The 19,655-nt window shown below is 41.0% G+C and overlaps 1 protein-coding gene across 1 annotated transcript in view; it reads right to left on the bottom strand.

The window, feature by feature from the left end:
• The window catches only part of CRIM1 (cysteine rich transmembrane BMP regulator 1), a 325,649-nt gene that overhangs the window by 81,722 nt on the left and 224,272 nt on the right, over window positions 1–19,655 (bottom strand). Inside the window, 1 exon segment of the mRNA XM_038396670.2 lies at window positions 12,246–12,374. Coding sequence (XP_038252598.2) covers window positions 12,246–12,374 — 129 coding nt within the window.

Raw genomic sequence — 19,655 nt, 5'->3', positions numbered from 1 at the left:
AAGAGCCAGAAGAGTGAATAAATGATTGAAAAACAAAGTCTTATAGCAACAGACAGGAGGGGCTCAGTCTACTTAGACTATCCATGAGACTAAACGGTGACTTGATCATGGTCCGTAAGTACTTTCATGGGGAACAGAAATCTGAGAAGAGGGCTCTTCAATCTAGCAGACAAAGATACATCAAGATCCAATGGCTGGAAGATGAAGCTAAACACATTTAGACTAGAAATAGGGTGAAAATTTTCAACAGTGAGGGTAATTCACAGTTGGAACAAGTTACCAAAGGTTGTGGTGGATTCGTCGTCATTGGAAATCTTTAAATCAGGATTGGATGTTGTGATGATTTGGGGGATCTGTCTATGTACAACTTAGAGAGACAAGTTGGGTGAGGTAATATCTTTTATTGGACGAACTTCTGACATGTGCATCTCTCACCAACAGAAGTTACTTCACCCACCTTGTCTCTCACCCACCTTGTGCTGGAACCAACACAGCTACACCTACACTGTATATGCAAAATTTATGAATTCTGTTTGAGATTATGAATTCTATGTACATTTGTAACCCTCAGTTATATAGTAAGTCAGCCATGGGCTGATGAGGACACCATCATGTATCACACACCCTTTATGGAAGAATGAATGGAACGAAACAAATAGTTAACCTGAATGGCTCCCATTCAAATGGGAACTATTTAGGACAATGGGTTGGCTGAAACCATAGAACTAGTTTTCTTCAGCTTCTCTGCAGGGGCTATAGTTTGATTCAATAGAATTTCCCCAGAAACAGGACAAGGAAACAACTTGTCGTCAATGGGACTCGTTTAAAAAAAGAACGAAAAGAATGCTTTGGGGGTAGGAGAGAGAACAAAGGGGCATGCTTTCATAGCAGAGGGGACCTTTTTGACTGTAGGACCAACAGAGACTGAAGGAATCTGTCTGCAGTGATCACAGTGAGAAACTCCATGTTCTGGAGGGGATCTTGAATGCCTTAGAAAACTAACTAAATCACAAAGAATGCTCAAGAGTAATGAGGAAACAGACAGGAAAGGGCATATAGGTGGGTTTTTTAAAACCTAGATCTGCATATCTCTTGTGCTGTTTAAAGTAAAGAGTAATTATGTTAGAAACCTCTGTAAAACCTGTGTCTGTTTACTTCAACTATCACATGTCCCTGAAGAAGTTAATTGTCAAACGAGTGCCCACAAGGCTGGAAATCTGAAGGATGTGCTTAAGCAACTAGTAGGGGATGGAGAGAGTGGACTCTAGTCACAGGACCTAGGCAGATGGACCACAGCAGTCTCAGAAGTGGATTCTAGAAAAAGAATCTGCACTAAGAGCGTGCGCCTAGAGATCCAGACTCAGGAAAGCTTAAAAGTACATGGATCTAACATGTGGACTCCAAACACAGCAGCCTGGTAAGTGTCCAGCAGGGGGAGCTTGATGATAGCTGTGACAGATTTCTCCCCCCTAAGAGATACGCTCTAGTTCACCCACATCTATTGGAACTGAAGCAGGAATTAATTCATGGAAGTCTTATGGCCTGTATTGTTTATGCAGGAAGTCACACTTGATAAAGGCACTGAGGGTACTGGAGATCTAATATGGGTCTCCATCCTCCTTTCTTCTTGGGGATTAGGAAATATTTGGAATAAAATAGCTTTCATCAATGTTGAGATGGTATTGGCTCTATGGCACTCAAACATAGCAAGTCTACCTTCTATAAAGTATCATCTCATGAGAGTGGTCCTTGAAAAGGGATGGGGAAAGGGCTTTTGGAGGATGAAGAAAGAGGAACTTTATAGTGTAACCAAAGTGGATAGTATGGAGAAGGATCCAGCATGGGTTGAACTTGACTCCAAGGCATAGGTTACCATCAGTTCTAAGGAGGATACCCCATCTTAACACAGTTGTGTCAGAGGTTCTAGAATCTCCTGAGACCCATCATGGTTGATGTCTCTTGGAGAAGGTGATGAGTGTCACAGGGTAGCTGGTTTCTGAACAGCTTGAGCCCAGCTCTCCTGGACTGGAGCAGCTGGGCTCAATCCAGCTTAATTACAGTGGACTTGGCTATACCTGGGCCTATAAAGGGCTGCTATTAGGCAGCTAAGGGGAAGAAGGACTGAGGCTGGCTGAGTCCTGGGCAGCAAAGGCCACATTGGAGGGGAGTTAAGTCCTGTGGTGAGTCCCTGGAGCCAAGGGGGCCAGGGAATCAAGGAAGCAATCCCACAGCTTCAGTTCCAAGAGGGGAGCAGAGCTGGAGGAGGCAAGAAAGTTGCCAAAAGCTGGGGAGCCAGAGACCATTGGGAGGGGTAGCCCTAAAGCCTGGGGGCCAGGTTTTGACTTAAGACTGCCTTCTGTTTGTTAACCATTGCCTTAAAAGAATAAACCCCCATAACTAAGTATGGCATGGCAGCACATGATTGGAGGTGGGTGCAGCAACAGCCCACCCAGCAACACTGTCCTTTTCCCATAGCAGAACTGCCAAAGAAAATGTGGGCTTCCATTGCCAAAGTTAGTCCTGTCAAAACCATTGAGGAAATATCCCAACCACAAGAGAGAATAGCAGACCAGCTTCTTTCATAAAGCTCATGGACTGCTAGCGTCATGATGTTCCTTGTAAGAATCAGTTCTGACAGACAGTTCAGATTCAGATCTGAAAAGATGTTGATGTTCTCCAAAGCTGTATAATCACTACCACAAAGCGTCTGCTCCCTTTGAACTTTTGATGTCAGCTCACAAGAGTGTGTCAGTGCTGATTATGTATGGATGGTGGTCAGTTCTTTGCCGTTACCAGTGGTCATATCAGTCTATGCTCAGAGCCCTGCATGGAAACAAAATTTGTATCTGCATCTGATCTGCAAAATGACCCACTGATATCTGCATCAGCAGATATAAAGCGGATATCTGCAGACTTGCAGGGCTCTACATACAAAATTTGTATCTGCATCTGATCTGCAATCTACAAAAATGGTCCATGGATATAAAACGGATTAGCAGGGCTCTATCTATGCTCATGCCTCTTTTTACTCAGTACAGAAAGTGCTGAAGAGGAGGGTCTCTTAGCCACAACCTTAATGAGTTCTTGAGCTTCCCTGAACCAGGCGTGAAGAGTCACCTGACCTCAATACCACATGGGCAAATCAGATCCCCTCTCAGAAGTGGAAATAGAGTGGTATTTTTCTGTAGACCCTAGAGAGGGTTTCTTGCCCTTGTGGTGAGCCTGAGATGAGAAGTACTTGCGTCTACCTTTGCCTGTCCCTCCATCCAAAGTGGCAGTGCTGGATCATGAGTTCAATATCTCAGCCAGCTGTATGAGGGGGGTCTGCCCGGCCCAGATCCAACTGGGACTTCAGAGCCTGTTCCATGAGGTATTTCCTAATCCTGAACCTCCTACGCTTGATGGGTTCAGGGTAGGTAGGAGTGAAAGATGCTACATTTAGCAGATATATAAGCTTCTCTGAGGCAGAGGCACCTCTAATGGTTGTTGCGGATTGGGAAGGAACAGGGCAGGAATGCAGTTCTTGATGCCCAGAGTCCCAGGCATAATTGGAGTCCCATACTGGGAAGACTGTGTGCATGTGGTGTGGGTATTCCTTGAAATTTAACTACTTAAATTAAACTAAGACTTTTTTTATACATATTATTTAGAATTTATAATACTTGCATGTTCAATGTAGGAGAATCAACTCTGTGGACACTGGAGGGTTCTATCTTTGACCACGGAGCGGTAAGAAGGAACCAGACAGGCGGTCAATCTGAACTGCCCCTTATACTCACAGACCAAAGCACAAGAAGGGAAAGAGTGCAGACCACCAGACACTACTATCAAGAATCTTCTTAGGCACATGGAGCACAGGAGTACCCAGAGTAGAATACACACAGGGACCAGCATATGAAGAACAACTGATTTTAAATAGGACAGGAAAAGGCCCATGATGACAGAACAAAAGAACTGTAGCAGGGATTTAAAAGGGACCCTCTCTCAAGAGAGGGCAGTAGTCATTAAAAGGGAACTAGACCAACGTCCAGGATCCTGCTGAGGAGTGTCTGAAAAGTTGGGACAGCCTAGTCTGCCATCAATGGATGCTAAACATTTAGGTAAGATACACACACGTAGACTGTTTACTCTTTTCAAATCTGCTTTGTTCCCACTGCTAAAATAAACAATTTTTGTTTTAAGAAGGCTGTCTGATCACTGTATTACTGGTCAGCCTCCTAAAGGGAAGAACTGCAGGTGCCCAAACTCAGTTGGACATGCAGGGCAAGAATGGTTGATACACGTGGTATTGTAGCCCAGAGTCTGGTCTAAGAGTGGGAGAACAGTGGAATTTCGCCCACTGATAGGTACAGCCATATGGTATAAACACCTACAAGGGGACATTCAGAGAGACCTGAAAGGGGACAGCAGTGCACCTAACCCTGTAACAGCGACAAGTGCTATTTTAGCTGCAAAAGTTATCAGCATGGAATCTTTTTTCTCCCCACAGGCATGGCACCTCAATGGATCATAGCTTGTCAGACAAACAAATGGCCGATGCATGACCCTAAGGTATGTTGACCATGCCCAGCTTCTACTGAATTCAACAAGATTTGGGAGGGTGTTCAATACTTCTCAGAATCAGACCTAAAGAAGATTCAATTTAGACCACAAAGAATTCCATAAAGAACCTTAATTCAGAAATTCCATAAAGGAATTTAATCCATAAAGGACCTTCCACTTGAACCTCTATCCTAGTTTTATTATTTAGCCTTGTGAATTGACTTCTTAATTGCTGTCTCCTCTGGTATGTGTGTAAAACAAAATATAAATTCTTAAACTTAGATACAAGCTTATCTTCCATTTACTATTTTTCACACAGACACTTTGTTGCTCTGGCCAAACCTAAAATTCTAAAGTGGTCACAGAATTTCTTCCTATAGATAGTGCATTTCTTTCCATGTTTCTTTTCCTGATCCCTTTATTCATGGGCAGACATTTATTCCATAATTTTGATGTGAAGCAGGCTCTCATCCATTACCTAGACACAGCCATTCTTTTTATAAATCATCCAGGCTACTTATGTCTTTCGAAGAGAAATCCAAGAGGTGTAAAAGCTTTTGAAGCTTTTGTTTTTATATTTTGTCTTCTAATTTGCAGACAAAGTTTCAGATACCAGATGGTCCTAATGTTAATTAAACAAGAGCTATGGCAGCATTTAAAGCATGCCTTTATATAGTGTCCATTTCTGAGATTTGTAGTGTGGCTACAAGCAGCTACCTACATATCTTTACCCATTATTATTCTCTTGATGCTGAGACTAGATCATATTTCAGGAGAGTTGTTTTCAGCACCTTTTTAATTAAGCACTCCTCAGCCATCCTCTTGGTGTGGATTGCTACTGCTGGTTCATCTGCAGGGGTGGAGAACTGGGAGGCAAATTTATGAAGGAGAAAATTCCAGTTACTGTTACGTAACCTAGTTTTCTGAATATATTGCCTCCACAGATCCACACTAACCCTTCCTCCTTCTCTATTGATTTCCAATACATGGGTATTGATTTCCAATACATGGATGTATACTCTTTAAAACCCTGCTTAAATAAAATGTTTCATGAGTGTACTGAGTGCAAATGGCCCTAATAAGTAATTGCTTTAAACAATTCTGGGATTAACATAGCACATATGGCTCCAGGAATGTGGACATGTACCGGCAATATCTTGAAATATTTACTAGCAAGTAACCTGGCTTTTGTAGTCCTCCTTACAGTTTTTGTTCCATATGACAATCCTCACACATCCAAGCCAGTTTGAATGAAGTTTGCTAGTTTGATTTCATGAGGCATATATTCTTTACTAAAATTAGTATAGCGTTACCACCTATTCTTCCTCCCTCCTCCTCAGGGTATTTTTGTAATTATACTAAGAAAAGAGATCAAGTTTCTCCGGTATGATTTGTTCACCATAATACAAACCCATCCTGTTGAATGTGTATATTTTCATTATTCTCTAGATTTTATTTAAAGATAATATTTGTATTTTATTTTACTAGGAACTGAATTTAGAAATTTACCACACATTTACTGTCAGGATCACTCTTCTAGTTCTAAGAATTTATCTCATTATGTTTTTTCCAGCATTCTGGTATTTCCCCTTTTTTTCCATGATCTTTCATAATTAAATGTCAGAGGTTCAATACCTTTGTTAACCAATGACATTTATACTGAAGGATAAGGGTCCCCTATTTCTGCTAGGACTCGCCTACTTTTCAGCAAGCCAAAATACTTTCTTCTGCCTGTCCTCTGGTTAGTTGAATGTTGTACTTTTTGATACCACTATCCTACTTTAATAAGACATTGTTGCTGTTTCATGACAATGGCAGAAAACCTTCATCCTCAGAAAGTGTTCAGCCATTTCCCCATTTTTATACTAACTCAAAGAAATTTTCAGTACATACAATGTGCATATATGCCTTATATTTGATATTAAATTCAATAGAAAGGCTGCTATATTAAATGCACCAGCATCTTGAATGTCATGGACGAGAGATGTTCACCAAAAAATGGTTAGGATTAATTGTAAGGATAGATTTAAAAAAAACCCCACAACCTCAAATATGTGTATTTAGGATAAGGAACAATTAAGGGGGTGAAATTACAAACATTTACAATTTTTTAACCTGTAACACACCAAGAAATTAGTTAGGGTTATACTCTCCCACTGTGTGGGGGACCCTGCATGGCTTTGTCCTTGGCTCCCTCTTCTTCTCACTCTATACCCTTTTTTCTCTCACGTTCACAGTTTCAACAATCATGTCTACACTCATGATCCATAGATTTACCTCTGCTCCTGACTTGCCTTCATCCAATCCTGCATCTCAGTCTCCTTCTCTGACATCTCCTTCTGGATGTCTCCTAACTCATTTAAGCTTCACACTGCCAAAACTGAACTCTAACTCTTTCCACTCAGCTCCACGTCACCCCCTTTTTCTGTCACTGTAATCAAAACAACCATCTTCCCCATCCCTCAAGCTAAAAAAACTGGGGGTTGTCTTTGACTCCTCTTTTTTCCTTATCTCACAAATCCATGTATTCAAGTCCTTTCTGAAGACACTTCATCCCTGCCACGGTGCCTTGGCTACGCGTATCATGCTATTTGACAACATCATGCTTGAGGAATAATTTCTGTATCATTAGTGTGCCATATTTAATTATGGGAGGAGCAGTCATAGCCCTTACATTACAATTTTCTGCCTTTTTAAAAATACTCTAATGCCTCCATAATTTGTGGCAGGATTGGACATTTGGCAGATGGAGAGTCCTAGAGTCAAGGAGGTGTCTTTTGCTGGCCACATGAAAATCCATTCAGACTTGGTAGTTGTACACGCTTGAAAAATCACCATTTCCTGTCTATGTTTCAAACAGCATAGCTTGCTTTTGGTTTGAAACCAAAAACTCTTAAGATTCCATTTTCACTGAACATGCATCATACTAGTGCCTCATCTCAGGAACCTCCACAGAGATGAACTTCTGGACAGGATAGAACTACTACAGTAGATCCTCTCCCTCTTGTGGCTGTGCCCGTAAAATACCTTTAGGATTATGAGAACATGCATTGTGCTGAGAACCGGGAAACCCTGATTTCTAGACTCACTTCAGTAAATTGGTGATGATAATTCTGTGCCTTTCGCAACCTCCATCACTGAGCAAGGTCTCAAGTTAGACAAGCCAGAAAACAGAACCCAAATCTTACATGGCAGATCCAAGTCTCAGACACTTAACATTAGCAAATATTTGTTCTTAGCTATGCCATCTGTTAGATGGGGCCACTCCTGCATAGGTAACCCAGCGATTCTGGGTCCATAGATGAACACTGCCTTCTCCTGCTGCCAACTCAAGAAATTAGTCCTTTCGTTCCAGGGGAAGTTGTCTCAATTGCAGTGCTAAAGATTTAGGATTCAAACCGTGCTGTTCAGAGATTTGAGATTCTCAGGAGCCATGGGTCTCGAATCCCAGGCCACAGCACTTTTAAGAGCCCGTACATTCCAATCCGCCACCCAGTGACCTGTAAACAGTCACTAGAACTTGAAGTTCAGATTTGGCAGAGGACTCTAGTCAAGGGATCTGGTGGGCGAAACTCCAAGGCTTGTCTTTAAAGCAAGCAGAGGAACAGGAAGTCATGCCTACAACTTGGTCTTTCCCTGCTTAGGGCTGCCTCCCCTGTGCAACCTGACTGACCTCCTGGTATCCTAACTGCCAGCCTGCCCACTGGCCTGTTTAGACTGACCTCCTGACTCTGCCTGTCTCCTGACACCTGGTCTGCCCTCTGGTCTGTCTCAGATTCTGGTCTTCTGGTATCCAGACCCAGCTGGCCTCCTGACTCCCAGCTCCCACTGTGACCACTAAGTCCAGTCATGCCAAGGATAAACTGTTACCGTTGCACATAACAGAATGTATTTTTGCCCTTAAAAACACTATGTTAAAATAATGTTATTGAGATAGCAAAATCAAGCACCTACAATAAACGAAATGCTAGGTTTAAGGTTCAACTTATTTTAGCACCATTGTGCATATCCATATGATAGTCTTTAATTACATGACCAGACACTATTTTTCTACAATACCCCTACCTCATTCATTCAAGATGGATGATGTTCAAGAAATTAATCAGGGCGTGGAATGAATTAGGCTGCTTATAGGATTCCTGCCTCATTTTGTCTGGAAGTTGTAAACCATGTCAATAAAGTGGTAGGGGACTATAGGAAAAGAGAGGATGATCTCCTAGTTAAAGGCAGGTGACTGCTATCCAGGAGAACTCAGTTCTATCCTTGCCTTTGCCATTAACTTGCTAACTTGGACAAAAGTCACTTTAACCAAAACTTTTCACAAGTGGCTACTAATTATACATTGCTTTATTTGCTGGGTGCTCAACCTGGGGCCTAATTTGCAGAAGTGCTGAACAGCCACATTTTTTCATGTGTGTAGCTACAAACATACTAGTGTATACTTTTTATTTATTTATTTATTATTTAACTTCTGTGGTGGAATGATTTTTTTTTCTTTTACCCAGGGAAAATATACTAAAACAGTACTAGGGATATATCTACATAAATGAGCTGATTTTTGTCTGATCAAAAAAGCCCTGCCAGTAAGTTATACAGCAACACTTCTTATTTCAGAAGACTAGATTTCACACTTTGTTTTTTAGAGTAATTAAAAGCTATAGTATAATATAAATACTGCAGCACAGCTCTTCTCTGCTTTCATGAGTGGGAACTGAGCTTCATATCATTTGCAAGGAAAGCAGGTCTCAATTCTCAGCCTGCCACACTGCAATCTCCCAGAAGCATTCTAGCATTGACAGGATTGCATGTCATAATTGAACATTCTGCATGCATCACCGGGCTTCAAAACTGGCAACAGTTCTTTAATTCAGAACACAGATTTGATTTCTAAAGGTAAAAAACACTAGAGCATTTGGTTGACCTTTAGCCCTTTAGTAATATTTTCTTTATACTTCATTAGAGGTAAAATCCTATATTCTACTGCACTACTGTGCAAGAAGTAGTGGGGAGGACTTAAGCCATGTCTACACAACCCCATATGTCGGCAAAACTTTTGATTGCTCGTGAGTGTGAAAAAAAACACTGACAGAAGTTTCGCCAGCATAAGCGCTCATGTGCACAGCACTATGTCAGCAGGAGATGCTCTCTTGCCGACATTCCTACCGCTGCTCAAGTAGATAGTTTTATTATGTCGACAGGAGAGCTTTCTCCCGTTGGCACAGAGTGGCTATACAAGTGATCTTACAGCAGGACAGTTGATCGGTATAGCTGTGCTGCTTTAAGCTTGTAAGTGTAGATGTGGACTTAGGGACCCCTATTCTTTCCCATGCACCGAGTATGGGGATGACAGAAGTCAAGAATGAGCGAGGGGAGAGAAGATCAAATAATGTGCTGACTTGTACTCCAAAGTCTCAAAGAGGCATGGCCTGCTGTTTAGAAAGAGCTTTCAGACTCAAACCCATAGCTGCTGCACTCAGCAAGCACTATGCAAGGTGCACATTTGCCCGTTTTGAGCAAAAGGTCTCCCTAGGGAGCATGGACTACTCCAGGAGTGTTTCTGCTTCTTCTCATTGCACCAGCCAATGCAAGATTTGGCAGAGGCAAGTGATTTGTTCTGCTTTAAGAAGCAAAGGGAAACCTCTGTCCAGATTTCAAAAGGCAGGAAATAGATATGCAATCCATCCCTGCTGCTGTTGAAGTCAATGGAAGCGTTCCTTTATTGTTTATACAACTGGTTCTCAAAAAAAACAGTCAGAGCTACCACTATTATTGTTTACTTTACATATTATTCTTTGTTAGAATCTCTTATACTCTACCACCATCAGAGAAATAAATAAACTCCTCTAAATAACCTCCTTGGGCTTGGATCAGCCCATTGGTTCTTTTGGCTTCTGCTCGCAAAACCCAGACTACAAGTACACCTCTATTCTTGTGGAGGAAAATTCCACCTGGAAGTTGCAGGACATCCAAGAGCACAAGTCCCTCATAATCCTTGATCTGCTGGGGCACCTGAAATCATCCAGCTCAGCCTAGAAGGTGAGTGGAGTCAGTTAGAAAGGAAACAGGGGCAGGGGACCAGAGTGATGCACTAATTCAGTCTCCGCTGTCAGGACTCCAGTGAAACTACCAGTAGAGCTTAAAGCAGGGTGGGCAAACTACAGCCCGCAGGCCAGATCCAGCCCGTAAGCTGTTTTAAACTGGCCTGCAACCTCCTGCTGGGGAGCATGGTCTGGGGCTTGCCCTGCTCCAGCGCTCCAGCCGGGGCACCAGGTAGGGAGCCACACCATGGGGCTCGGCCCTGCTCTGGTGCTCCAGCCAGGGTACGAGGTCAGGGGCCACTCCATGTGGCTTCTGGAAGCAGCAGCATGGCCCCGCTCTGGCTCCTGGGCACTCCAATGGCCTCCTCCGGTGCTCCAATGGGAGCTGAGGGGCGGTGCCTGCGGATGGGGCAGCGTGCAGAGCCACCTGGCCATGCCTCCGCGTAGGAGCTCAAGAAGGGACATGCCACTGCTTCCGGGAGCTGCTTGAGATAAGCGCCGGTCAGAGCCTGCACCCCTGAGCCTCTCCCATGCCCCAACCCCCTGCCCCAGTTCTGCTCCCCCTCCTGCTCTCCAAACCCCTCAATCCCAGCACAGAGCACCTTCCTGCATCCCAAACCTCTCATCCCCAGCCCCACCCCAGAGCCGGCACCCCCAATCAGAACCTGCACCCCTTCCTGCATTCCTGCCCCAGCCCTGAGACCCCTCCCATGCTCTGATCCCCTCAGTCGCAGCCTAGAGCACCCTCTTACACCCCAAACTCTTCATCCCCAGCCCCACGTCAGAGCCCGCACCCCCAATTTTGTGAGCATTCATGGCCCACCATACAATTTCTATTCCCTGATGTGCCCCTCTGGCCAAAAAGTTTGTCCATCACTGGCTTAAAGCTTCTCTCCTTAGCAGAACTCCTAAGGTAGACTGACAGCTACACTGCAAACTCTCTCTCCTTGTGCGTGCAGAGGTTTCAAATAGTACGTCCCTTGTGGAGTGATTCAGATTTTATTTTTCAGTTGTATGCTCCAAACTCTCAATGAAATGTGTACCGAGAATCAAGTTCTGTTGTTTCTCTATGAGGATGCTAACATGACTGATATATGGACAGTGCTCCCAAGACACAAAGTTATATCTTTCTTGTAAAAGTCACATGCCAGATGAGAATCTGTGATATAAATATGAAGTGGTAGGCATCCAAATACTAAACCCAAGAAAATATGAACACTGCATTTATAATGATTTTTTTTTCAAAGAGCAAAAAAGTATAAAGATCACACTCCTGAACAAACACTTATTTCTATCAAAGCTAACCCATTTTTGTTTAAAGTAGAGAAAAAATGAAATATCAAAGTTCTAAGAGAATTCCCAAGGGGATATTTTCAAGAAGAAGCCCAAAACCTTACCTACCTTTTTTCCTTAGCTGTTACTTAAGTCCATGTAATACTTAATGGTTTTTTTTCCAAACAAATGCTTCAATTGTATTTTACAAACAAAATCATCATCAAAGGAAATAATCAATCCTAAAACAGTGAATTATTGTAATGTACCTGTGTACTGATTTCCATTTCAAACTTCCAAGATTTACTCAACATTAAAATAAACAAAGGATTTACCACTGTAAACCACATCTTGATAAAAAAGGGCATGAACCACAATAATTTCTATACTCACTAGTTTTGCACTGACAAATGCGGCAACCATTTTGGTCCAGTCTGAAACTGTACATACAGTCTCTCTCAGTCAATGTGCAGTTCACCAAAATCTCACATGTGGGTGGACCTATTGTGATGTATGTTGGTTCTAATAAATAAGAAAAATAAATAAATACAAGTATAATTGGTTAGAAATAAGCACTCCCTTCTTGCAATATTTTTAAAATAATATAAAGCTTCATCATATTATCAGGCAAAAACTTCTTCAAAATTGCTACAGCTGATAGTACATAACAATTTAAGGTAAATATATTACAGGAATGTCGCAATTAGCACAAAAAACAAGCTTTATAAACCCATGAAATTCAGAATTTGGGTTTCTTTTAAATTTAATATCAACATGTTAAAGGTACAGAAATGCACAGTTAGGGAACATAAAGAACCTTAAGTCTGCCCTATGACAAACCACATAGAAACATGATGATTACGATTAAGGCACTTTTTAGTGTTCCTAGTCCCAGATCACACTAAACTGATTTTTCCAGACACATTATCTGTGCCCTGTAGTGACTTCATAAGGGAGGGGGGGAAACACTAAAGATGTGTGCAATGGGGAAGTCTGAGGGAGATTATTCTTCAGCTCTTGCTGAAGGCGAAACTTTCAGTTATGAACAAAAAAAAAAGGACTTATTCCTATTTTTTTCAAATATAGCCAATGCACAAAATTTCAGTAAATTTAAACTATATAGAGACACTGCATTGTTAAGATAATACGGGGGTGGGGATCTGATTCAAATTAATGGATCTACAGTACTTGTACATTCTCAGAAAATTCATTCTGTACTCAGAGGATAAAATGTTGTATTTCTGGAGAAGTTATGCTGCATTTTTCATACAGAACAAAGAGGTTGAAAATCCCTGTCTGAAGTGAAAAATAAAACTCAACAGTAATAATGGGGTTGCAACCAGCCACTCCAGAACTTTTTTTTTCATCTTTTAGCAATACTTAGTATTTCAATTGCATTTTAAAACATTTAATAGTTTTCACAACAGCCCAGATAGTACTAAAGTATTTGTATCCCAAGTTTAAACTAGAAATACTGATTATATATATAAAAGCCACCAATTATTAAACCAGTCTTGATCCTGTAAACCCTTATTTCACGCAGCAGTTCCAATGAAATCATAGGAAAAAGTTTGCCATCTTTTACTCTCCCTCCAGTGTCCATTAGAAGGTTGCATCAAAACCACTTAGCAACTTTAACTACAGAATTAGACCTTGAGCCTGAAAAGACTTATGAATATGTTTAACTTTTTGCACCATGTGTAGCCTAGTGAATTCAAGGGAACTACTAACAGTGCATAAAGTTAGCTATGAGAGCCGCTCTTTGCAGGAATGGGGCCTTAAACTAAACTGCAGTTTCATCTCAGCAGATGAAACAGCATATAAAAATCTAAGCAAGTTGAAATTAAAACAAAGTGAAAGTGGAAAGGAAAACCCAGAAATATCACCCGTCTCTCAAAAACAAACAGCTCAAAAACTACTAGTGTTCTGGGTCATTTGATTTAAAATATGTAAAATAGAAGCATTTACTTATATCCTCTCATTCTGCTTTCCAGAACTATACCTCCCAGCTTGGGAAGGCAGACTCGTGCTCAGAGGGCTCAAGCTAGTGCATGAAAAAAACTGTATGGACGTTGTGGCTCCAGTGGCTCACGATAGCTTCCCAAGATCAAGCTAACCTGATCCAGTAGGCTTGACCTCAGGTGGCTAGCCCAAGTCTGCATTCAAATGGCAACATCCACTCAGCTCTTTTTAATCCACGAGCTCAAGCCCTGATAGCACAAGCCTGTCTACTCAGGCTGGGAGGCCTCACTCCCAGATGCAGTGTAAACATACTCTGAGTATGTGTGGATCTCTTAAATTAAGAGTTTAAGAACAGCCACACTGGGTCAGACCAAAGATAATCTAGCCCAGCGTCCTGTCTTCTGACAGTGGCCAATGCCAGGTGCCCCGAGGGAATGAACAGAACAGGGAATAATCAAGTGATCCATCCTGTCGCCCATTCCCAGCTTCTGGCAAACCGAGGCTAGGAACACCAACCCTGCCCATCCTGGCTAACAGCCATTGATGGACCTATCCTCCATTAATTTATCTAGATCTTTTTTGAACCCTATTATAGTCTTGGCCTCACAACATCCTCTGGCAAAGACTTCCACAGGTTGACTGTGCATTTTGTGAAGAAATACTTTCTTTTGTTTGTTTAAACCTGCTGCCTATTAATTTCATTTGGTAACCCGTAGTTTGTGTGGTTATGAGAAGGAGTAAATAACACTTCCTTATTTAGTTTCTCTACACCAGTCATGATTTTATAGACCTCCATCATATCCCCCCTTAGCCGTCTCTTTTCCAAGATGAAAAATCCTAATCTTATTAATCTCTCCTCACACAAAAGCTATCCCATGCCACTAATCATTTTTGTTGCCTCTTTCTGACCCTTTTCCAATTCCAATACATCTTTTTTGAGATGAAGGCAACCGCATCTGCATGCGGTATTCAAGATGTGGGTGTACCATGGATTTATATAGAGGAAATATGATACTTTCTGTCTTATTATCTATCCCTTTCTTAATGATTCCCAACATTCAGTTAGCTTTTTTTGACTGCTGCTGCACATTGAGTGGATGTTTTCAGAGAACTATCCATAATGACGCCAAGATCTCTCTCTTGAATGGTAACAGCTAATTTAGATCCTATCATTTTATATGTATATATTGGTATTATGTTTTCCAACGTGCACTACTTTCCATTTATCAACACTGAGCAACAAAATGGCAGATGAAATTCAGTCACCCAGTTTTATAAGATCCCTTTGTAGCTCTTCATAGTCTGCTTTGGACTTAACTATACTGAGTAGTTTTGTATCTGCAAATTTTGCCACCTCACTGTTTATCCCTTTTCCAGATCACTTATGAATATGTTGAATACAGACCCCTGGGGGGACCACTATTTACCTCTCTCCATTCTGAAAACTGACCATTTATGCCTATCCTTTGTTTCCTATCTTTTAACCAGTTACCAATACATGAGAGGACCTTCCCTCTTATCCCATGACAGTTCTTTGCTTAAGATGCCTTTGGTGAGGGATCTTGTCAAAATTTTTCTGAAAATTTAAGTACACTATATCCACTGGATCCCCCTTGTCCACATGTTTGTTGACCCCCTCAAAGAATTCTAATAGATGGGAAACATGCTTCACCATTTACAAAAACCATGTTGACACTTCCCCAACAAATTATGTTCATCTGTGTGTCTGAGAATTCTGTTCTTTACTATAGTTTCAACCAATTTGCCCAGTACTGAAGTCAGGCTTACCGGCCTGTAATTGTTGGGACCACCTCTGGAACCCTTTTAAAAAACTGGGGTCACATTAGCTATCCTCCAGTCATTTGGTACAGATGCTGATTTAAATGATAGGTTACAAATCACAGTTAGTAGTTCTGCAATTTCACATTTGAGTTCCTTTAGAAGTTTTGGGTAGTCCTGGTGACTTACTACTGTTTAATTATCAATTTGTTCCAAAACCTTCTCTAATGACACCTTAATCTGGAACAATTCCTCAGATATTTCACCTAAAAAGAATGGCTCAGGTTTGTGAATCTCCCTCACATCCTCAGCCATGAAGACCGACACAAAGAATTAATTTAGTTTCTCCGCAATTGCCTTATAGTCTTTGAGTGGTCCTTTTAATTTCTGTTTAACTAACTTTCTTATTTTTGTGTAGTTCCCTTTCTGAAAGTAAATACGGCCATGTTGGGCTACTGTGGTGTTTTCCCTGCCACAGGGATGTTAATTTTAATTATATTATGGTCACTTATCAAGCAGTCCAGCTATATTAACCTCTTGGACCAGATACTGTGCTCCACTTAGGACTAAATCAAGAATTGCCTCTCCTCTTGTGGGTTTCAAGACTAGCTGCTCCGAGAAGCAGTCATTTAAGATGTCAAGAAACGTTCTCTCTGCATCCCATCCTGAGGTGACATGTACCCAGTCAATATGCAGATAGTTGAAATCCCCCATTATTATTGAGCTTTTTATTTTGATAGCCTCTCTAATCTCCCCGAGCATTTTGCAATCATTATAACCATCCTGGTCAGATGATTGATAATATATCCCTACTACTATATTCGTATTATTCGAGCATGGAATTACTATCCATAGAGATTCTATGGTACAGTTTGGTTCATTTAAGATTTTACTTCATTTGATTCTACACTTTCTTTCACATATAGTGCCACTCCCACATCATCACAACCTGTTCTGTCCTTCCAATATATTTTGTACCCTGGTATTACTATGTCCCATTAATTATCCTCATTGCACCAAGTTTCTGTGATGCCTATTATACCAATATCCTCATTTAAAATGTGGCACTCTAATTCACCTATCTTATTTAGACTTTTTGCATTTGGATACAAGTACTTTAAAAAACTTGCTACTTTTTAGCTGTCTGCCATTACATTATGTAATTGAATGGGACACTTTCATTTGACTGTATCTCATCAGATCCTACCCATATTTTATCATCTTCTATCCTCTCCTCCTTACTAGGACATAGAGAATCCCTGTTAACAGATCCTCCCCTAAGGGATGTCTTTCTCCGAACCATGTGCTCCTCCAAACCTGTGGCTTTCCCCCAGCCCTTAGTATAAAAACTGCTCTACGACATTTCTAATTTAAAGTACCAGAAATCTGGTTCCATTTTGATTTAGGCGGAGCCCATCCTTTCTGTATAGTCTCCCTCTTTTTCAAAAGTTTCCCCAGTTGCTAATAAATCTAAACCCCTCCTCCCTATCATCTCACACATTGAGACACTGCAGTTCTGTCTGTCTAACTGGCCCTGCCCGTGGAACTGGAAGCATTTCAGACAATGCTATCATGTTCTTATGTTCAACTATGCCGACAGTTCCTCTTGTAACGTCTATCTTTGAATCCATGCAAAAAAAATCTGAAGAGTCAGTGACGCTTGTAAATCCAATAGCAAAAATAACTGAGGTTAATAGAATTTATCAACTTTACTAAACACACCTAGCAAAGGTTGTGAATTCTATGAAACTAATAGCTACAGTTCATAAAAATTACAAGCATGAATGGTGAAACTGCCACAGATTGCAATTTCTGTGAAACCAGTAACTATCATCCTAGAAATTTTCAAGCTTTGCTGGCACATCTTGTAAATTCAGTGAGAAAAATAGCTAGCATTCACTGAAATTACTCAAGTATTGTCATTATTATTATTATTATTATTGTATTAGCTCTAGGGGCACTAATTGAGAATGGGGTATAATTGGACTAGGGGATGTGCAAAGACACAGTAAGGGAAATTTACTCCCTCCCCACCTCTCCCCCAGAGCTTGCCGCGCGAAGTTTTGCGGTGCAAGCACTGCGGGGGAGAAGAGAAGCAGGACACAGCAGTGCACTCGGGAGGAGGTGGAGGTGAGCTGGGACTGGGGGGCGGAGCGGGGAGCTGCCGGTGGCTGCAAAGCACCCATCAATTTTTCCCTGTGGGTGCTCCAGCCCCAGAGCACCCACAGAGTCAGCACTTATGGATCACAGACTTCTATTCACCATGCTTATACTAGTTGGAAGTTTTGAGAAGGCTTCTGTGGGAGGTACAATCTGTATAAAGTGCCTGAAATAGACTGTTTGCTGCAGAATTCATGCAAGATAATCTCAGCTAGGTGTATGAAGAAACTTGTAAATTTAGCTGGAGATCTCTCAGAAGCTACAATCTGTCAAGTGACTGAAGGATAGTGTAAACTCATTTGTTGATCTCATGAAAGAGTTAAGACTGATCGAAGGATCTTAATTTATAATTTTTTTCCATCTTTTAAGGGTATTATTTATACATACAGTAATCTAATAATGTTCTTGTAAATTAATGAGTATTTATTAAAGCCTTAATGTTGTCCATCCATTGTTGTTCTTGTCCAATATTTCATTTTGTGCCAAAAGAATGTTGTTTATGCTTTGTGCTAAGTTCATCTCCTGCCTTTGTATAAACTCATAGCACAACAAAAGCAAATAATGAAGCTGCTACACTATGTAATGGGTCTTGCACAGAGAGCTGTCTGAGAACATTTCTACTGTGGTTTAGAATACTGGGTTAGCAGTAGATTAGAAGTGTAACAGGGCCACACCACACAGTGGTCCACCCATTTTAGGGAATACTGGAAATTTTAGGAAGACTGGCTGACAAGAGGGTAATGCTATTTAAACAACAGAATATCCCATTTACACAGAACTTTGTCTTAACTTGAATGGTGCAGGATAAAGTTAGTTGCCACACACTACTGTTCTCAATTTGATCCTTTACATATACCATTTAATTTTGTATTATTTTTCTTATGGGGGAAATGCTCATTTATGGAACAGAAAACAAATATTAAAGTGAGTGGGTTGTGCTAGAAGAACATCTATTGTTTCAGACCTTTATAAATGCCACAACTAATCAATACAACTGAAAGTAGGAATTCACTGAAAATCATCATCATCATGGAAACTTTTGTATCACCTGTATCACCCAGACATAAAAGAATAGATTGTGGGTAGGGGAGGATTTCATGCCCTCCTTCTTTTGAATTCATCCCTAAAACACTTAAATTACACCTACATATAAAGTAAAATCTATGAAAAATCAATCTATACTTTGTATTTTGTAGCCCTTGAAAGTTACAATAGGTTTGCTTTCTGATTCTGTTGTAAACTGGTATATACTTTTGAAAAATTACCACTGCCACTCTGAAATGTTCAGTAGCATGTTATTTCTTACACGACACAACAAAACTACTACTACACTAGTTAAAACGACTTCTGCTAATCCTTCATTTGTTGTGTTTTATTATTCTATTATCTCCACTTTTGTGCCTGCCCTAAGCATCCCAATATTTCCAGACAAGCTTACAAATCTGTTTTTCCCCCCTCCCGTCCATAAAGGTAAGCCCTGAGATACAGTAATTTTATATGCATGCCTGATTCTCAATGAGCTGCAAACAGAGGACAAAAGAAATAATTTCATTCCCCACTCCCCCCAACAAAAATGCAGCTAGAAAAAAGTATCAGCCCTTTTCACTTCACTAGACAAGACTCAACAAATAAAGCCAGCTCTGCTGCTGCCAGTCTTCTGGCTATTTGAATAGGCAAACAGTAGTTAAGCTTGAAAAAAGCACAGAAGGTCATATGATCTGGGTTAGCCTTTCACTGTTGCACTTGGTAGAAACTGCAGAAGATCGATCGAGTGCACAGATGAACAATGGGTGGGAAAACTGTGTAGTCTGTATATTTTAGAAGTGGACTAAATGGTAGATAGAAGCAATGAAAAAAGGGGGGACAGAAAGGAAAAGAGGGAGTGGTTAGGGTGAAAAGGAT

This window comes from Dermochelys coriacea, chromosome 3, assembly GCF_009764565.3.
Source record: "Dermochelys coriacea isolate rDerCor1 chromosome 3, rDerCor1.pri.v4, whole genome shotgun sequence".
Taxonomy (NCBI): domain Eukaryota; kingdom Metazoa; phylum Chordata; order Testudines; family Dermochelyidae; genus Dermochelys; species Dermochelys coriacea.
Note: the sequence above shows the minus strand (reverse complement) of the source record. Positions and strands in the feature narration are given on the sequence as shown.